The sequence below is a fragment of the Glossina fuscipes genome, unplaced genomic scaffold, assembly GCF_014805625.2.
Source record: "Glossina fuscipes isolate IAEA_lab_2018 unplaced genomic scaffold, Yale_Gfus_2 121, whole genome shotgun sequence".
Lineage (NCBI taxonomy): Eukaryota > Metazoa > Arthropoda > Insecta > Diptera > Glossinidae > Glossina > Glossina fuscipes.
In genome coordinates this window covers 7,030,600-7,052,542 of record NW_023998464.1, presented here as the reverse complement: position 1 = coordinate 7,052,542, position 21,943 = coordinate 7,030,600, and the positions used below count along the sequence as shown (strand labels likewise).

The 21,943-nt window shown below is 35.1% G+C and overlaps 2 protein-coding genes across 2 annotated transcripts; both read left to right on the top strand.

The window, feature by feature from the left end:
- Positions 1-11,373: 11,373 nt before the first annotated feature.
- LOC119640657 (probable phosphorylase b kinase regulatory subunit beta) lies at positions 11,374-12,117 on the top strand. The gene is made up of 2 exons (XM_038038847.1): positions 11,374-11,925; positions 11,986-12,117. The coding sequence occupies exons 1-2, from the start codon at positions 11,532-11,534 to the stop codon at positions 11,988-11,990; spliced, it is 399 nt and encodes a 132-aa protein (XP_037894775.1). The 5' UTR covers positions 11,374-11,531; the 3' UTR covers positions 11,991-12,117.
- Positions 12,118-13,174: 1,057 nt separating this feature from the next.
- On the top strand, positions 13,175-16,244 carry LOC119640456. Its single transcript, XM_038038521.1, has one exon. It carries the CDS (start codon positions 13,230-13,232, stop codon positions 13,722-13,724), a length of 495 nt encoding a protein of 164 aa, XP_037894449.1. The 5' UTR covers positions 13,175-13,229; the 3' UTR covers positions 13,725-16,244.
- Positions 16,245-21,943: the final 5,699 nt, after the last annotated feature.

The window sequence follows — 21,943 nt, the reverse complement described above, 5'->3', positions numbered from 1 at the left end:
ATGAATTGTAAATCTGGAAAAAAATCAATTGATATATAAAACAAAAAAAAACATAAAATCATCAAAATTAGATCAGCCTGGGATTCTGCCTATCAGCAAATTTCGAGACAGGAAAACTTAATTATTCAAATGGATTTTCATATAAAAGACCAAATACAACAAAATGGGTTCTTTAAAAAAAAAAAAAAAATTAAAGAAAAAGTCGTACATAATTTTAAGGATACGTCATGAGTTCTGCTGTCATTGTGCGAATATGCTTCGCTTTGCTTGGATCAGCTTTTCATCTTGTCTCATTGAAATTAATAAATGATAATTGTGTTTTTTTATATTTTTTATTATTAATCAAAGAAAAAAAATTAAAATTTATAATCTGTAAATATCATATGGCTGCAGTGATGCATATCAACGTGGGTCTTTGATTTGGTAAGTTTTCCTTTGGTTGGTTAAATTAGATTACACTAAAGTTTCTTTTAATTGTGAATAACTTTTTTTTATTTCAAAATCTGAGTACCCTTTGTTAAGGGTTGTTAATTAACCAAAAAATAATATTTTAATTCTATAAATTGAAAATGATTTTACTTTTTTTTTAAATTTTAAATTAATATAATTATTTCTAACTTAAATAATTCGTTTTGTTATTTTTGGAAAATTAAAATAAAGAACGTTTTATTATTAAAAATACTAAATAACCGGTGAGACTTCCTAGAGGTGACTAAGGGGTGATGGATAAACAGTATTGATAGGGCATACTAATGAATTTTTCCGAAGAATTTTTAAATTAAATTGTAAGCATGTTTTTTTTTAAAAATGAATCATTTGTAGAGCGAAAAAAAAATGTCATGAAACTATTTACAATTTTTTTTTACGCGTCCCATCCGACGAGTCAGGCCGGAAAACATGCGATAGGATCATGATATATATATAAAATTTACAACTTTGCAAAGTATTAATATCAAATACGTTACATATTTATTATTTTTGGCGCCCAACGTGGGGCCACAAATTAATTTCACCCGTAATGTCTCTTACCATCTGATCTACATAGTGAGTTCCGAAGTATTCTGGCTAAAAATTTGCTCTATTTCATTGTGTTAAATTACTTGTAACCATTATTGAAATATGAATAAAAAGGTAATACTTTATTTTACATTAATGGAAATTTTGATAAGCAAATTCAGGAATGGAATTTACTCTTACAAAGGGTTGCTATAGAAACCATCTGAATTGACTTATCTTGTTTTTTTTTGTTGTCTTGTTCAGAATATTAATCAAGTTGAGAAATTCAGATTAACTTATTTATTCTGCACTCATTGAGTCAGTACTCTGAAATAAGGTGTTTTCTGTTGAAATCTTGGATTGATTTTAGGTTCATGCCACAAAAAAAATGTAGATGTCTGCCATGTATTGTTTTGAGCTCGCCCTTTTGTTTCTGTTAAAACTCGAACCAGTGTCAATATTTTGCGAAATATTTAATTGACGATTTTTGTTAATAATCAGTTGTGTTTTCCCTTTTTGATTTATATCCTTGATTGTGAAATTTTAATTTAAAAAAAAAAAATGTCAATTATATCGAACAATCCGGTGTAATTGATACATCTTCTCCTTATTGCAGTTTATGCAATAAAGATGTAAATACAAATACTTGTCATATTAAAACCGGTTGTGAGCATTTCTTACATAAGAATTTCATAGAATTTAATCCAAACATTCATACACAAATGATTACTAGACAACAAGAGCGTAATCAAAACGCAAATTTAGAAACCGAAGCATTACAGTCAGAACAAACAATATGTGTTGGGATAACGGATAATGAAGAAAGTAAAATTAATAGCTTAGTTACAGCTGCTGCGACTGCACAGCAAACAGTTGTTTAGCGAGCTTAAGCAGCAAATGACTACGTTGATTCAGTCTAGCTTAGGAACGACATTTAATATCTACTCTTAATTTTGAAACAAGTTACAATATTAATTACCGCCTGTACAAGAAAATGTACAAACTGTAGATCAATTGTTAGGAATAAATACTTTAAATACTAAGGAATTAAATTCAAACCAGGGATATAGCAATCAATCAACGAATACCGTAAATCATGCATCGGACAAAATAGGCCAAATAATTTACAATTGGAAAATACGATTTTCAGGCGGATTATCGGGCTTATCGGTCGAAGCATTTTTAAATAGAGTAGAGGCTTTGACGAGGCAGATACTAAGGGGAGACTTACCAGCCAGCATACTTTTGATGGTAAGGCAGCGGATTGCTTTTGGTGTTATCATCGTTCAGTATCGAGAGTTAAATGGAGTCAACTGAGTGTTGCATTGAAGACTCAATATAAAGACACTCGTACTAACATGGATTATCGTGAATCAATTCGGGTTAAGAAGCAGAAACCTGGAGAGAGCTTTGACTTTTTTTATGAATTCATTTTACAGCTGGTAGATTTCTTAAATCAGCGAATGCCGGAAGTTGCGTTAGTGAAAATCCTTCAAAGGAACCTTTTGCCGGAAATACAGCAGAAGATATTATATCTTCAAGACTTTTCGGTTGCACATTTGCGGGAAATTTCTAGAAATCGCGAATTATTTATGCAAAATTTGGCCAAAAAGAATTTTTTTTTTTTTGGTATGTTGAACAGAGATGGACTAAGCCAATAGATTTGTGGCTTATATGTCCAAATAATAAACTGTCGTAATTTTTAGTCACGATTATGTATAAAACGTAACAAAAAAAAAAGAGCGGCCGTAATAACTGGAGTGAGCATGTTAAATTTAATTGTGTGTGTGTGTGTAAGTTTGCTTGTTGAGTTCTTGAAAGTCAGACAGTGTTGTAAACTTTGGCTGAAAACGAAAAGGAATGTCATCGTAATTGAAAATGATTGAACGCAAAAAAAGAAAAAAAAAAAAAGGAAAGAGGAGGAAAAAGAAAAATTCTAAAAGGATAAATTGGCTTTTCTAATAAAGCAAGTTAGTTCCCCGAGATGACGTACATTTTTTGCTGCAAAGAGATCGAGGAGACAGCCATATAACTTGAAGAAGCTAAAGGAATCTCTAATGCCATCAAGCCTGTGACATCTGAAGATTAGATGCTCAGCAGACTCAACAACATTGCAAATTTCACAAACATCACATGGTATAGCGCGAATCATTTTTAAATAAACTTTGTCATAAGTGTGACCACTCATGAGTCTATAAAGAATTTTGATTTCCCAGGAATTAAAGGAAGATACAGAGAAGGGTTTGAATTGAAATGTGGGATTTAATTTATAGAAAAGACGATTGGATTTAACGCGCGCGATTACTTTAAATTCGACGTTTAGCTGTTGAAGGATGTGGTTGCGAATTGCCCGAATTGCTTCATTGGGAGTATATTTGATGGACAAAATTGTCCCATCAACACGAGCTCTCCCTGCATGAAAGTCGGCTTTTACATTTAAAAAAAAGCCGCAGTGGCCAGGTACCCAAACGAGGTGACAGTCATCCACTTGAGATTCGTGGAACGTCTTGTGAATGTCAAACACATATTGATTTTCTGCATCTCTTTTATTTATTAGAAGTAGAGCTGACCTGCTGTCGGAAAAAATAACAAAACGTCTGATATCATCGGAAATAGCAAAGTTCCTCTTCCACTTTGACTCGAAGTATTGTTTCAGATAGATGTTTCACGACCGAGAAGCCAGATACATTACGTCCGACGGAACCGTCAGTGGCATATATATCATATCCGTTGTTGTGATAAAAAAGGAGCTTTTCTTGGCATAACAACCTTATACAAGAGATGTTGACATTTTGTTTTGAGGTAGAGATCGGTTCGAGAATGTTCATGAAGACTTTGCATTTGCTGGTAATGAAATTCAAGGGGGGAATTGAATGTAACTTATCAAAAATAGTTTTTGATAGCAAAAAGTATAGCTGCAAGTGACAGTATCACTGGGAGATATAATTTCCTGAAAAAAGGAAGGATTTATCATCTTGACTTTAATTAACTCCTTGGCAGTGCAAAAAAGGCCTCTTTCGGAAACTGGCCATTCACCAGATATAACATTGAGAATATGTTGAGGAGTTGAGGATGTCAGTCCAGTACAACGCTCCAACATTCGGTTTTCAAATGCTTGTATACGTTTTTCAATATATTTTGGGAAATTGCAACATGAGGAATGTCCAAATTCAATTTTGGACCTGACTAGAGATTTGTAAACGCTCAAAGCATTTATGGGAGGCAAGCCTGCCTGATTGTTTGTCATGAGTTTGATGATGTTGCATCCAGACTGACAATCTTTGAACGCCTTTTCATAATTCCCACGAAGGGTTAAGCTGTCATTTAAAATTCTTCCAAGAAATCGAAGAGATTTTACCTGATTAACTTGGGTACCTTTGAAAAGAAGTCTGATTTCACGTTTAGAACCTTTGGCAAAATAAATAGTGTTTGTCTTGCTGGGGTTAAAATATAAATTAAGATCAGCGCATGCATCGAAAAACAAGTTCGATTTCATCGAGAGGTTATTGACAGCTGCTGGAAAAGATGAGTCGGCGGATACGATTAGAAAATCGTCTGCATATTGAAAAATGTGAGTATTGTCATCTTGAAGATTATGCAAAGAAGCTGCGTATAAATTGAAGAGTATGGGGCTTAAACAACTGCCTTGTGGGATCCCACCACATATTTCAACTTTTTCGGTACCCATCACAAACACACGCTTGGATAAAAAATTAAGTATCCACAGCCGCATTTGAAGAGGAATCGAAAAGTTTAGGATAATTCTACCGAGCTTAATCAAATTGACACAGCCATAGGCTTTGCAGATGTCCAGGGAGAGCATGACAACCATTTTCCCTGCTTTTTTTAAGCTGGCTATGAGAAAACACAGTTCATTAACGCACATATTCGTAGATTTGCGTTTTTGATAGGCGTAAGACCGAGCTTGAATAATGTTCTTAGTTTTCAGGAAAGCAGTTAGTCTCTCCTTAACCATGAGGTTGATGGTCTTTATGAATACAGATATTAGTGAAATTGGTCTGAAGCTACTTAAATCATTTAAGTCCTTACCTGGCTTGGGAATGGGAACTATTTTGATGCAACGCAAATCAGAGGGTATAAAGTTGGTGAACCAGCAGTTGTTAATTGCATGCAAAAGCACGCTAAAGCTTCCTCCAGACAGTGCTCTGAGCATGTCTTACTTGATTTTATCACAACCTGCAGCAGTAGCTCTCTTTCTGGAATGTAAAACATACATTAGCTCATGAAATGAAAAGGGTGTGTTACTGACACTACTAAAAGGAATTGAAGGCATTGTAATAGGATTAACAATTGGAATGTAGCTCTTGAGCATATCTAAGTATTTTTTATTATCACGGTCATTCCATACAGCACAACCGCTTAATTTTCGACTAGAATGTCGATGACCATTGATATAATTCCAGAAGGAACGAGGATCGCCGTTACCACATAACTCTTTAATAGCGATGGCTCTATGTGCCCTTTTCGCCTTTCTAACTGCAGACCTCGATTCTGTCAGTATTTTCATATATTCAGTGTAGTTGGCTGGATTGCCGTATTTACTCATTTTTTTTCTTGCAGCTTGGTATTTGCGGAAAAGTGTTGACAGGGAAGGATTCCACCAAGGTTTAGGTGAGAAGGACTCAATGTCAGGGAAGTTGGTTCTAGCAGACATGACCACAGACTGAAAGGCACTTTGAATTGATGATAAATCAGAAGGAAGATCAACTTTAGACAGACGGTCCATAAGGAAGTTGCGTGAAATGAAATTTACTATTTTCTTGACGGAATTCTTACAACTGTGGAATATAATGGGGGAGTGCTGACTTTTGCCAATGGAAACATTGGACGTGTTCCAGTTGAAAGATAAAATAGTTGAGTTCGAGAAAGTTAGATCCAAGACACTGTTCGCCGTGCGACCGCTCCGGTTACAGTGAAAGGTAGTATTGCCGTTATTTAAGACGCTGAAACTGCTGGAATTGATGGCACTTACAAGGATTTTGCCTTTGTTGGTAGAGACTTTATCGCCATACAGGCGGTGTCTTGCATTGAAATCTCCAGCTAGAATCACATTTTGTTCACCGTCAAGAAAGTCGCATAATCTCTGAATCTCATCACGAAAGGTTTGCACATCGAGACTGGGTGGAAAGTAGCATGAGGCTATGAAAAGATTCGGTTTCAGGTTGATGGTTTTGATGATGATGATGTCAACGGCAGAGTTATAGGGAATATGTCTGAAATTGACACCTTTCTTAACTAATATACTAACACCACCATAGCCATCATTTCGGCATTTGGTGGCTGAGGCATAATTCGAAACTTTAACTTCGAAACAATTTTCATCTTTCAAAAAAACTTCACTTAAGTAACAAAAATCAATCTTGTTTGAGTTTAAGTAAAAATCTAGAAAAGTTAGGTTACGTCGGACACTTTGAATATTATATTGTAAAAAGGATATCATGTTGAAACTTAAGAAAGAACCCCAGCGGATTTCCTCGCAGTACTGGATGCTCGAACGGGGCAAGAAATAGCACAGACAAACATTTTTTCTTCAAATTCTTCAATAAGATTGTGAGGGATCATCGGACGGATACTTTCTTGAATCGCGAGAATTAATTTTTCAAGTTCTGAAGACCGCAAATAGTTGTTTGAAATTTTCGGTCCAAGAAGGCTTGTTCCAGACGACTTGGGGGTGTATTGGGAGAAGGCTTGGTGGGTGAATTGATAAGAGATTTGGAGGGAACCAATTTCCTTTTGACGACAGCAGTGTATTTATTTTTGGTTAAGATTTTGTTGGCATTTTGATCATCATCCTTGGTCGAAATTGCAAGCGTGTTCCCCAGTGGAGGGAAATTGCCGTCATAAGTGTTGTCATCGAGACATTCGAAATAATTTTCGGAAAAATTCTCTTTGACCTCTTTATACGAAAGATTTTTAATCGCCATTATCCTGTTGATGTTTAATTCAATTTCCCTATTAGGGCAACACTTATTGAGAGCGTTGTGCTCACCTGAGCCACAGGACAAGCACTTCATCGCCTCACAATTTACACACTTCGGAGACTTTCCACAGTTAAGGCACCTGCTCTCTTTAGCTTTGGAGAATTTAGATACGTGACCGTATCTGCCAAACTTAAAGCACTGCTTTAAAATGGGTACAAAGTATTCGACCGGCAGATTACAATAGTTAAATTTTATTGCCTTAGGGAGGGCTCTCCCTTTGAAGCCAACTTTGATGCTGGTTGTGGGAATCCACTCGTCTTTGTTGTTGGGATTTCTTCTTTGGAAACGGACAGCGGAGTTAATCGGAATATCGGATACGGCGGTTTTAATTATATCATCGACACTATATGTGCATGGGATGTTTTAAATAACTCCAAATCTCTCAGTGAACGACGTCGGTATGTACGCTTTTAAATTCTTTTTATTAAATTCATTATTCATAACAAAATTGTTGGCATTGACAGCGGAGCTGAAAAGCAGTTTGGCTCTACCCCTGCTGACAACTTTTAATTCTTTTAAGCCGTACATACCGAAATCTTTCAAGTAATCATAGAAATAGAGATTGGAGTTAATATTGATGCGATTTCCTTCTGCGTCCGCGCACGTTTCGACAAAAACGACAAAATTGCAGTTGGAAAGGCAATCGTACAAATTAATCTCGAGACTTGGGGCGGCTGTGGCATCCAAATCAGAGGGCTTGTCTACTAGGTGGAATTAAAACATTTGCGTTAGCTTCTCCGTTATCAGATAAAAGAATATTATTCTCACCCATTTTCGATCTCTTGGTGTGCCCAGTGGCGTTCATGTAAAAATTTTCAAAACAAAAAAATTTTCTCTATTAGTAGTTATAAGATCAGACCCAGTCTCCATAAGGAGACGGGCTGATGTTGTTTTGGTTGTTATCACAGGGAACACAAAAAGAAAAAATCACAAAGAAAAAACAAAAAATAATAATTGAATATATGTATTGCTTCTAAATTTTTCTCTCACGAGAGATTCCTCCTCCTTCCCTCCTTTTCCTTCTTTAAAATTGTTTTCTTTGGTTATTTTATTACTTTATTAAACCTCTTTTCCTTTTATCAAATATTTAAAATCTCTTCTTTTTTTTCCTTAATTTTTTTTTTTTTTTTTTTTCACTAACACCGGTAAACACAAAAATTATCCAGCTGCCGTTTGCGGAGATGACGTGTTGTGTCAAGTGTGAATGAAATGCGGCCAAAAAGAATTTAAACAAATCCGGCTGTTTTCACAATAAACGCGTATCTGAAATAAATAAAAGAGATGGTGCTCAGGATGTTGATAAGTGTACTGGAAAACTGGAAGAACTTGGACTAGTCCACTGGAATTGTCAAAAGACTGGTCATCATTATCATGAGTGTTTTGCAGAACGAAATATTTTCTGTTACGGTTGCGGTAGGTGTACCGCAACATTTGGTGAAATGTATATAAACTTACAAAAATGCACCTCGTGTCACCTCGTGTACAGAAATGTGCACGATGGTAAAAACCATAAATCCAATTATTGAAAAATTAACATCTGATGAAATTGCGGTTTATCCTTTGCAAGTACAAATGTTAAATATGAATGGCAAAAACCGACAGATGCCCTACCCAAGGTTTGTTCGCGGCCGTTACAAGTTATTTTGGAAAATGTTAAACGAATTCAACCTATGGCATCTTCTATTTTTGAGAGACCCAATGATGTTCGTCCTTATGCTGACGTTATACTATTCGAAAAAAAAATCAGTTGGCTAAAACTTATTTAGAATCAGGCAAATTTTTGAAGCGCATAATATCATCAATTTGAACTGCAGATGGTAATTTACAAAGTATTTTTGAATTCACAAAAACTGTTATTTCTTTTCGTGGTGTTGAAAAAGTGATTCAAATTTTTGTCATTCCATCTTTATCGAAAGATTTATTCTTGGTTTGTGATTTTTGCAAATTATTTGATCTTTGAGTTGTATTTCAGAAATTTCTACTGGTCAACCTAAACCGGTAGAAACGACCATATCGTGTGAGTTAAGCAGTTCACAACTGCAGCAATTACAGAACATTATTAAAATATTTCCATCATTTGCTAAAGAAGGTTTAGGAAGGACAAACATTCTTACTCATACGATTTATGATTTAAGTGCTAAGCCAATTAAGCAAAGGCATTTCCCCGTTTCACCTGCAATTGAAAGAATGATGTATGACAAGCTTGATCGAATATTGAAATTGGGCGTTATACAGGAATCTAATAGTGCGTGGAGTTCACTTTGCGTTTTAGTACGTAAGGCTGGGAAAAATCTGTTATGTAGGCAGGTAAAGCCACTGTTAAAGATGCGTATCCTTTGCCTCATATAGACGGTATACTTAGCAGGTTACCTTAAGCTTATTTTATTATTGCACTTGATCTCAAAGACGCCTTTTGGCAAATACCTCTAGATAATTATTCTAGAGACAAAACTGCGTTTACTGTTCCAGGAAGACCATTGTACTGTTATGCCATTTGGGCTTTGTAATGCACCTTAAACAATGTCGAGATTAGTGGACAAAATAGTACCAGCTCATCTAAAAAATGAAAAATATTTGTGTATTTAGATGATCTCCTTGTAATATCTGACACTTTTCAGCGCCATATAGAAGTTCCGTCTTTATTATCGAAACTGCTTAGGAATGCCGGTTTAGCTTTAAATGTAGAGAAGAGTAAGTTCTGCGTTGAAGAAGTTAAATATTTAGGACATATTATTGAAAAAGGTGTCATTCGCACTGATCCAGATAAAATTTCTGCAATTATCCTGCTCCCAAAACTGTAAAAGGAATACGTAGATTCCTTGGCATAAGTGGTGGTGGAAAATTATGCAACTATTTGCGCTCTATTAACTGATCTGACTAAAAACAGAAAGAAATTTGTGTGGAGCGATACAGCTCAACAGGCATTTCAAGATTTAAAATATTTATTGAGTTCTACACCTGTCTTGCATAGTCCATATTTTTCCAAGCCCTTTTTAATTCATTGTGACGTAATCCACACAGGTATTGGAAGCGTACTTGTTCAATTTAATGCTGAAGGTGATGAAGTTCCTATTGCACTCATGTCCAGAAAGTTAAATAAAGCTCAAAGAAATTACTCAGTTACGGAACAAGAGTGTTTAGCTGCCATTCTTAGTGTTAAAAAATTTAGGGCTTATGTCGAAGGCCATGGATTTACAATAGTTACAGATCATGCATCTTTAAAGTGGCTTATGTCTCAAGCGGATTTAAACTCCCGATTAGCAAAACGAGCTTTAAAACTACAGGCTTTTAACTTTAAAATTTGTCATCGAAAAGGCAGTCACCATATCGTTCCCGACATACTCTCACGTAGACGTCAGACGTCAGACGAAGAGAATTCAGTAGACTTACTAGATAATATTCCATAAAATTGTTATGTAAATGGCTTGACAGCTGATGATACTGGTCTATTTGTTGATCTTAATTCACCTCATTTTAAATCAGAAGATTCTAATACAGGGCATAGAAAGAAAGGCAAATAAACTGCTGGATGTAAAAATATTAGATGGATTTGTGTACAAACGAACTCAACATGAAGTAGGTGAGCAATTACATGACGATTTATGTTGGAAATTTTGGATTCCAAGTACGTTAATTAACGAAATTATTTACAAGGTCCACAATCAGTTGTGTGGTCTCCTTCATATAGGTGCTACGTAGATTCAATTGAATCTGTTCAAAAGCAATTCTTGCTGTTTGCCCTTAGAAATTTGGGTTGGGATCCGATTGCCTCTCTTCCTCCGTATGAAAATAGGTTGCTTCTGCTGTCCTTACCGTCTCTTAGGTTTGTTCTTGGCGTTTCTTTTGTAATCAAAGTAATAAATGGGGCTATTGACTCGCCTTCATTACTTGGTGAAATAAGCTTTACTTCTCTACGCACTTTATCTTGGTTAAGCATAGTCAGTGTAAATATAATTATGAGCTGTTTAATCCGCTCAGAGTTGTTTGCAAGAACCTAAATGACGGCTATCACTTATTCTCATTATCTTTAAAGTGCATTAAAGCAACATTGCTTAATACACTCGATTTACCTATGTCGTATTTAAGCTAGCTTTTATCCTTAAAAAGTCGTTACGTTTCGAAAGTGAATTATTGTCAATTTATTATCGGTTGCCAGGCTTTTGCATGTTTGCGATGGCTTAGGGGTTCATTTGCAATTTGCTCCTGTACCGGTTGTAAGTGTGCTCCTATGCTGATAGTGTACCTTTTTTTCCTTTTTCTTTTTTTTTTTCTTCTTATTTGTTTTATTATGCTTATACTCAATTTTATTGTTAATTAATATTAGTTTTGCATTAAGAGCCTATTGAACTCGACTGTTATTTGTTTAGTTGAGTTTCTAGTATAAGTGGAATAAATAAAATAAATAAATAAAATGACCGTCTGTCTTCACATTTAGGAATTATCAAAACGATAGAACGAATTCGTCGACTTTACTATTGGCCTAGCTTGGTTAATGACGTAAAAAACCATATAAATGTGTGCAATATTTGTAAAATGGGCAAAAAAAAAACTAAAGCGGTTATGAGCACTGATCAGGAGGTGGGTTCGGTGCGTGGTAGCGTTTACTGTGCAGCTGCTGTTTGGAGTTTATATCAAGCTTATAGACGCACAGACGATGATCGCGGTAAATCCTATGAGCTAGGCCAATCAACAGTGAAGTGCATGCGTGGCATATTACAATGCTGGATAAAGCAAGCTTGTCGTGTTGAATTTTTCAAACAGAGACAATCCAATCAATATGGTCTACATAGTAAATTTCATTTGCACACTGGGGAGGACTATTTCCTCAACCTATTTTTACAACCATTTGCAAATAGATATGATCTCTTTGTATATAATTTTTTTAGCTCAAATGATTACATCGGGTTTGCAAATTATCTATACGCAGGTAACTCAACATGAACAATACTTTTTACATTATATTAAAAACTAAATATTTTTCTTAAAGGATGAAGTGGCTATTATCCAAAATTTGGTATACTATGTCGAAAGAGCTTATCGTACGCCAGATTAAAAGTAAGGAAACTTTTTAATTTTGGCCAGGGTATTACAAAAAACTTAGCTAAATGAATGATAGTAGAATCAGATCAAAATCAGTAATTTGGTAATTGAAAGAAGTATATCCGGTTGTTGGTTGTTGGCGCTGGGTTATCTTACTGACTAGCACGCATGCGGATGTATTTGTACAATTTCTTACGTGCCATCATAAATTTTTGAAGTGTTTAATTGTAATAGAAATACTAAATGTAAAATTAGAATGAAAGCTCAGCTGATTTGATAAAGGCAGTCAGTTGCTTCAAATACCTAAAGTTACTAGTACGAAAAATGTCATATAAATTGTTATACAGGTTAAATATACTGAAAGATTGTCTAAGGATGTCAAACCTCCTGCACTCAAAAATAAGGTGCTCGGCAGACTCAGTGATATTGCAATCCTCACAGATGTCAGAGGATGAGACTTTGATCATTTTAAAATAGACCTTGTCGTAGGTGTGATTATTCATAAGACGGTGAAGAACTTTAAATTCCCATGTTGTGAATTTTCCTTTAGGTAGAAGCGTGGGTGGCAAAAAAGGGTAAATTTTGTAGAACAGCCGGTCACTTTTTTCTCTAGCTAAAACATGATACTCATCTTTCCATTCTTTTATGATGAGTTTTTTGACTAGCAGAAAAGCTTCGCTGGGGGGGGTAGTTTATGGACAAAACTGTACCATCGAACCTAGCTTGACGAGCATGGAAATCAGCTTTTTCATTGATACTAAAACCGCAGTGACCTGGGATCCAGATGATGTGGCATTTTTCAATATTTGGGTCTTTTAAAAGTTTGTAGATATCGAAGACATACTTATTGAATGGGTCTTTGTTCTTGATTAAAATTAGAGCAGATTTGCTGTCAGAGAAAACTACAAATTTTTTTAGCTTAATTTCAGATGCATGGATGATTGCTTGTCTGATGGCCAGAAGTTCAATGAAGGTGGATGATAGTTCTTGCAGAACTTTGAATTTTCCCATAAGTAAGTTTGGGTATTCAATAATTGAAAAGCTAGAGATGTCCGAATTGATAGATCCATCCGTTGCGTATATTTTGAAGTTATTTTCGACGAAGTGGTTAAGTTTTTGCAGACAAGCGGATGTATGCGTACATCCACCAATTGTGGCACGGCAGGATTGTGACTTACTTCACTATCCTGGATGTTTAACGTAACAACGAAAACGTTTCTGGATCAACACAACAGCGCCAAATGTTCAACTCTTTTGCTAACTTGGATACCAAATTCATCCCTGTGGAAATGCCCATCGTCGGGTAAGGGATATCCAGCTTATTTTAAATGCCCTTTACCACTGACAGCTGGAGCAAATGCTCAACTTTTCATTGGTGATGTTAATGGCGAGAGCGAGCTTAGTAGATTCAAAACTTGTTCCACTGCTAATAACGAAAATGCGAAGGAAGACGAGACAAACGCTTCAACGGTTGATATGCAGGAGTTGCGCATTGAGCTGCAGCCTTTATTAGGCGGTAAAAAAGCATCTTCGGAGGACTTGAAAGCTTTGCTTCGAAAGGAGCCCATCACTTCAGTTAACATAACCATATCAAATCCACAAGCAGAGAGTACTAATATATCGCAAACTTATAATTGTATCGTGGCTGCTGATCGAGAAAAACTTCAATTAAATTCTGATGGCTAGATATCCGATGGCAATAACCCGAACTGGATGACGCCGGAACTTCTAGCCTTTAAACTTCCAGATAGTGAAAATACTACTCTCACTGTGAGGCGCAAAAGAAATATCAAATGTCGACGGTTCTCAGTCGATTTAAGTCAAATGCGATCATTGCTTGGCGGTGGCTTACGGTGGTTTGAATTATTTGGCGCAAGTAGCAAGGTGTTTATTTTTTTGCACACTAATATATTTCATATTTCTGTATGCTTCTAAGTCTTTCAACAATGGCATTGTTTTTTGCATAATGTCACTAGGACAAGAAAAACAAAATTTGCCTTATCGCCATAGTCATGTCGGCCAGAAGTAAAGAAATCTGAACTTCATTCTAATGAAGGAAATGTGAAAAAAGATTACCACTTTCTACGGTACATTGCTCAATGCAAAAGGAGAAATCGACGATGATCTAATGTTAAGGAAATGCGTATTCTTCGGCGAATTGGAGAAACGTTTGCGCCAGACCGTTTGGCCATTTCTATTAAAATGTCACTCCTTCTCATCGACTTTTGAAGATCGAGCCGTCTTGACGGATATTAAACGGCAGGAATGTGAGGAGTTTACACGGCGACGTTTATATTCGCCCAAAGAACAAATATATTTCTGGAAAACCGTTCAATGTATTGTAGAAAAGGTGTTGTACGTACAGACTGTTCCAATCCGTTATTCTGCGGCGAAGACAATCCTAAGACTGAAATTATGAAAAACATCATTAAACTTTGCCTTTTACAATACCGGTATTTCTTATTCACAAGGTATGAGCGATCTTTTAGCCCCGGTTTTATGCGAAATACAAAATGAATCAGAGACGTTTTGGTGTTTTGTCGGTTTGATGCAGAGAGCATTTTTTGTCTGTACGCCAACTGACAACGATATTGATCGTAATTTTAACTATTTGCGTGAACTGATACGCATTATGCTTCCGCGGTTTTACGAACATTTAGAGCAGCATAGCGATGGTTTGGAATTACTGTACACTTGGGTTCACAGTCGTTTTCTTTTTTTGCGAAGCAATTTTCTCTTGATCGTCGGGCTTAATAATTTTATTAACATTGCTAACTTTTATTTCTGAGGTGGGATTAAGTGTCGCAGAAACTGTGAAGAACAAGTGTAGCAACTAACTTAATACAAAGTACATTTACATTTATAGCTTACTTCTTGAAGTGAATTTATCGAACATGATTTTTTGGGATGTCGTAGTCCAGAAGGCCACAAGTGTCAGGACGAGTGCGTCGGTTTTTAATGAGATTAGAATAACATGAGAAACGGGATTGACAGCATCCGCTTTCCACCAAACAGATGCCGGTGTGTACTGTTGAATAAGCAACTAAACTTTCACGGTGCGAAAAACATTTGCCACAAATCTTGGTGCAAAAGTTGACAGAATTACGACAGCTTTTGGAGATTGTTATACGCTTTTTAACTTACGTCGCATTCGTAAGGCTTCTCCCCAGTATGTGACCTTTCATGCTCTACTAAACGGCCCTTCTGATAGAAATTTTTACCACAATAACTGCAATAATTTTTCAACTCGCCGGTATGAAATTCTATATGTTGTTTCAGATTATATTTGGATATGAACATCATTGAGCATTGTTCACATTTATAAGGTTTTTTGGTACCACATCAGTAGGTATAAGTCGCCGATATGGATCAATTGTCTTATATTTAGCTCCACATTTATCACACTTGAATAATTCGCGATCAACGTCTTTATGTACATCGCGTATGTAAATTCGATGTTGCTCTTCACTAGTAAAAGTTGTATTTTTGCAGGGGCGACATGCAATCGTCACACGAATCGTGTCACGATGTCGCTTTAAGTTTTCATCCATGCAAAAGCGTGGTTCAAAACAGCAACAAAAAAAGCCACCAGGAGATTCATGTTTTTTAACATGTTTCACAAAACCATTTAGGGAGGTCAGAGCAAAGTTTCACTAGCACTGGTTGATTTCCGATGACGTTGGATCCATTGATAAGTGTGGAATTGCCTAGAAGAAACCGAGTATCATTATGGTTACTCATTCAAATAAACATTCCTTGACGAAATCGGAGAGATATATTCTTTAAGCGTTTTATTTTTCCTGTAACATTTATTAACCTTTTTTAACGACACTCAACTGAAGATGTTTAAATGGTTCTTGAATACCTCCAAAGAGAACAATAAAACTATTATATTTAGGCAAGATATATCTTTAAATATCCCGCGCTTCTTCATCTAATGCAAACTTCTTTCGTTCACCAAATATCCAAAATCATGCCTCGTTACCTTATAGATGCTTACTTTTTGCAGTAAAGAAGAGAGCCCGAGCATAAGCGGTCCAAATTTGGTAAAATTATTCCAAATCAGCACTTGTTATGGTGCGAAGGCTTACTTTCAAGTTGCTATTTAAAACGAATTTCCTACGAATTTTTCTTGAAATCTGTTAAAAATTGTCATGAGCGGCATGAATGTGAGGAACGCTCAAATATATTGATTTGATTTAATCCTTTTAACAGAACTTTACCTTTGGCCAAATCACATCAACGTAGAAAATGCTGTCAAAATATATTAAAAGTAGCGACCTTGTACGTTAAACACAACAACAACGCACGGCAGGCAGAAACGCATAAACTTCATTTATTCTGAATTGTGTAGGGCATAAAAAGAGAAAATGTTTTTCGAATTTTCATACAGTTTCAACAATTTATTTTGTTATATTCAGACATTGCTGTTTGTATAGCCTTTATGGGTATTCGATGACCGAATAGTGCAGCAATTAATATTGGAAATTTAAAGAAATTGCTTTTATACCATCTGAAGGTCTTCCTTCGCGATCTTGTTTCTTGCATTTGTTTTTCAATGATTTGAAATTTCTCTAAGCAAATTTGTTTCTTTCCATTTCTGACTTATGCTCAAATTTTCTACGTAATGTGTACATATAGTACAGCTGCTACTATGACTCAAAGGATCTTTCACAAACTATACATCGATTTCCTAGGTCCATATCCACGTAGTCGGACAGGAAACATTGGAATATTTGTAGTTGTAGACCACTTATCAAAATTTCCTTTTCTGGCTCTTAAAAAATTAACCACTGATGCAATATGCAAATATCTACAAGAAAAAATTTTTCACGTTTTTGGAGTATCCGAAATTACCGTATCAGACAATGGTGTACAATTTAAGTCTTATCAATTTAAAGAATTGATTAAGAAAAAGAATATTACTCACACTTTAACAGCTGTTCATTCACCTCAGGATAACGCATTGGAACGTGTAAATCGAACTGTTATTGCTGCAATTAGAGCTTATGTCAACGTAGATCAGAAAAATTGGGATGAAATTCTTAGTTAAATTGCTTGTGCATTGCAATCAAGCGTTCACTCTGCGATTGGGATTGAGCCATATTATATCATATTTGACCAACACCTGATTGCAAATGCAAAAAGTTATGTATTAATTAAACAAGCAAAAATAATGGAAGACGGGACGGCAAATTTCTTCAGGGAAGATTCCTTAAATATCATCCGGAAACAAGCTTGCAATCATATTGAAAAGCAGTTTAAGAGAAATGAGAAAAATTACAATTTGAGAACGAAAATGATAACTTACAGAGAAGGACGAGAAAAAGGACAATGTCGTAAATTATCTCCTTTATTTATAAAAGCAAGAGTAAAAAAAAAGTTAGGTAATTCATATTATGATTGAACAATTTAGGAGGCAAATATATTGGGACATATCACGCAAAAGATATACGTCAGTGAAGATCATTAATCATCTTTGTGGCAATTTTTTTTGTTGCCATAAAGGCGGTTCTTCGTAGGGGAATTGTAATAGGCACTGTAATATTGTAACGGCCGCGAACAAACCTCGGGTAGGGTGTCTGTCGGTCTGTATCAACCGCAAGCAGCGGAATAACGGCATGCCGTTAGACAAAATCATGCGATTTTGTGTTACTGCTTATAAATCACGTGATCTTGCGGGATATGTTTTTTTTATTCTTTTCTGTTTTCCTTGTTTACAGGTACAGGCAGAATCGTATGATTTTGCGGTACTCCTTTTTTTTCCTTTTGCTCTTGCAAGCATAGGCAAGAAATCGTATGATTTTGCGGTATTTTTGCTTGCTTTTGCAAGTACAGGCAGAATCGTATGATTTTGCGGTACTCCTTTTTTTTCCTTTTGCTCTTGCAAGCATAGGCAAGAAATCGTATGATTTTGCGGTATCTTTGCTTGCTTTTGCAAGTACAGGCAGAATCGTATGATTTTGCGGTATTCCTTTTTCCTTTGCTTTTGCAATCATGGGCAAAAATCGTATGATTTTGCGGGATCTTTGCTTGCTTTTGTGAGAGTAGCGGCAAGCCGCTATAGAGAGAGCAACAGGAAGAAGAAGAGGGAAATTGAGTAAGAACGAGAAGTTTGTCTGCTTTTTAATTTGAAGATAGAGGAGAGAACAACTTGGGATCTGATGGAGTGCGGACGTGTCCGCGAGTTGTGTCTTCAGTTTTATTAAATAAAAAAAAAAAAAAAAAAGGTTAAACGTTTTTGTGAATCCAAAGAAAAAAAACGCCACTTTAAAGAAGAAATATCCTAAATTTACATTGAGTGATATTTGACAGAAAAATTCATCCAAATTCTAGACCGGTTAATAGCCATAAAAGTTGTGAATTTGTCACCTATTGATAATTAATTCATTGATTTCGTTTGCCTGAATATAAAAAAAAAGGAGAAACAGAAAGAAAGAATATAAAGTTAAACAAGAAGCAAAAAGTTTTTCTACTAAGTGAATAAGGTAGAAAATTGTTGATAAAAAAGGGCATTTATGAACAAATGGCCGTATTTTTTTTTGTTGTTAATTTTCTGAAATTCTTACCAAAATGAAAGTTCAACGGCAAACATTAAGTGTCGAAAAGAAAAGTTGGAAAAAATGTCGCATCAATTAGCTGCGAAAGATTGACAAAAAAAAGGGAGATTTCACGTTGTACAAAATCTCAGGAAACTCCCAGGCGTCAATGAGACAGTTTGTCATATGAAGAAAAAATACCTTTTCATATAAAAAGACTGCTAAAGCAAAAAAAAAACAGTCGTGCATAAATTTCCTAAACATCATTAGTACATAAGTATCTTAAACACATTATTGCTAAAATGTCTTAACCATTATTATTGGAAACTTGGAGTATTTTTGTTGGTTTCATCATTACGTGTTAAGAGGAAAAAAAAAATAGAAATAAAGAAAAAAAAAGGAGCAAATCTAGGTGTTTACTTCAATCCGCATGGATTGGAAGGAAAAAAAAAACTGCTTCCCCAGTTTGTTAACTTGTGAACCACGTACCCACCCGTGCATCCACACACGCAACAATGGAAGCTAAAGTTTGATCCAGGTGAAGAAGTTTCGTAGAAGGAGGGGAAATTGCCGAAGGAGACAGCCACAACATCGCGATTGGATTATATTGTAAGTTGTTTTAGTTTGTTTACTTCCCTTTTTTTTTGTTTTTGTGTCTCCGATGCGTGGCTAAGCGTTACAGCTGCCACCGCTGCAGCTGGGAGAAAAAAGGGGTGTGCATATGTAGGGCAGACGCCAGCGGTTACAGACTGACTTACGGTGGACAGACGGACGGTAGACAACCGACGGGACCTTTTCGTATTTTTTTATTCTTTGTCAGGAAAATATATATACTCTACCGGCAACAAAAGTAGCTAAGACCGTGACAATATTAAAAAAAAAATAAATAAATAAAAGAAAAGCAGTTATTTGTCACAGAGAAAAAAAAAAGAAGAAAATTGAGTTTTCTTGGGGGATAGCGAAAGAAAATTTGGCAGTTGAGAGATTGAGTTATTCGAACGAACAGCTATGTGTTCATTTGAAGTGATTATAAACTCAATTTTGATTTGTCAGTTTTTGGAGATTTTGAAATTTGGTTTTTATTACATTTTTAAAAAGGACTATCATTTCATTGATATTTTTTTCAAAAGGAAAGAAAAAAAGGAAAAATAACAGAAACTTCTTCTTGAAAAAACTACAAAAAGTGAAAATTTATATAGCTATATTGTGAATAAATCTATGTTACGAATTTCGACCCTAACAACACGCAAGCTATAATTCAAAAGAAGAAAATACACAACAAATTCCAATTCTGTCCAGTTGGTTCACTCACACGTTACTAATTGAAATAATTGCGTGGTTCTAAGGATCAATTTCTTACCAATCATCCCTAAGGCGTTGAAAATATCTATCTTCCAAGCGGTTACGTGTCTCATCGAATCAATGAACGACAATTTGTTTTCGTATTTTTTTTCTTATTATTAATCAAAAACTTTAAAATTTATAATCGGATAAAAAATCATATAGCTGCGGCGATGCGCATCGACGTGGTTGTTTGATTTGGTAAGTTTGCTTTTATTTGTTAAATTAAATTAATCTAAATTTGCGAATAACCTTTTCTGTTATAAATCTGAGTAATCTTAATTAAAAATAATTTTATTATTCTATAAATTGTAAATAATTTACTTCTTCTAAAAAAAAAGAAAAAAAAATATAAATGTCCTTGAATTGTGATACCTTTTTTAGATTTTGAATTAGTTTATTTATATTTAACTTAAATAATTTCGTTTTGTTATTTTTTCTATTTCTTTTTTTTGGAAAAATAGCTGGTGAGCCTTCTTGGGGTGACTGAGGGGCTGAGGGTATAACATTGTATTTATCCGGGAAAAAATTTCAAATTAAAAGCAAGCATGTTTTTTTAAAATAATGAAACATATGTGGCGTAAAAAATAAATTATCATGAAACTAAACAAATTTTTTTTACCCATCCCATCCGACGAGCCAGGCCGGAAAACATGCGATAGGGTCATGATTTAAATAAAAATACTTAGATCCTTGCAAAGCTTAAATACTAAATACCTTACAACCCACTGCAATCTATATACCACCCATTGATTCTACAGGTGTTCTTATTTCTAATCTGTATACCACCCATTGCATTCTGTCACAAAACATATGACTATTAAGTTTAATTCTTATGTGGACATTAAGATTTCTGCTAAACGGCTGATCATAAAAACATTTGAAGCGTATTATTTTTTTAAATTATTGAAAAAATGCAATTACGGGTTAATCTAGTGTTTGTTAAAAGCATAAAGAATCAGTTGACAAGCTAAAAGTTATCGCTTATTATTTAAAAATGGATGAAGAGAATCCCACTTGCTTTTTATTTTGCATGCTTATCTTATTGTGAGCGGCTCTTCATTGTTCTTCCTGGGCTTTTTTCCAGCTAGCCAAAACCAACTCGTTGAAATGTATGGAACTGGCAATGTAACAACTAAACCTACAGAATTGGATGGCGTGAAGTAAGCCGGGAACAGCCATTGAATGATGTGCATATTGATAACCCATCAGGTTCTTTAACAGTAAATCAATTTTGGAGTAAATAAGGATATATAAAAAAAATTATATTTTTGATTTATCTGTTTGTTGCAAATAAAAGAACCTCCTCTTATCAGTCGCTTTTATTGACCAAGACAGATTTGCTCTTAACCAAGAATTTTTGTCCGCAGATGATTTTGATGTAAAATTCGAGAAAATCTCAGTTTTCTTGATTGTTTTTATAATTTATATATATTAGTATTCTTTGGTATCTTCAAGCATTCCATATATCACATAAGCCAAGGAATTCATAATTGTCACCATTTTTATTACATTTTGCATACGTTTTCATAGCTCAGAGTACCGTCTTTACATGCGCTCCCTACAGAAGGAAATGCAAAAATCTCTACCAAATTCCCCATCTGAGTCTGTAAAATATACTGAATTGATGGTTCATTATTCGTCCAAGATATTGTACTTTCTATGTTATTCTTTAAATAGCACGAAGCACATTTTGCTGACATATAACATCTACCTCCAGGATCGATGTGGTATAGTTATACTCTCAACACAATATAAAGCATATGAACTAAATACATCAATGAGTCCAGCAGATGTCTATCATATCAATATACTCTTTGTCATATTTCTGAAAGATAGGTCCATTGGCTGATTCTTGAGCATATCCTGTATTTTACAATATCGAATATCTGCTTAATGAAGTCAGCGGAGAAGATTCCATTGACGTGGCCCGACCATCAACGATTCTGAAAATACCCCGGGCAAAATTAAATCGCATTTAACAGAATGCTTTCATTAATCATCTATAGATAAATATGATAAAAG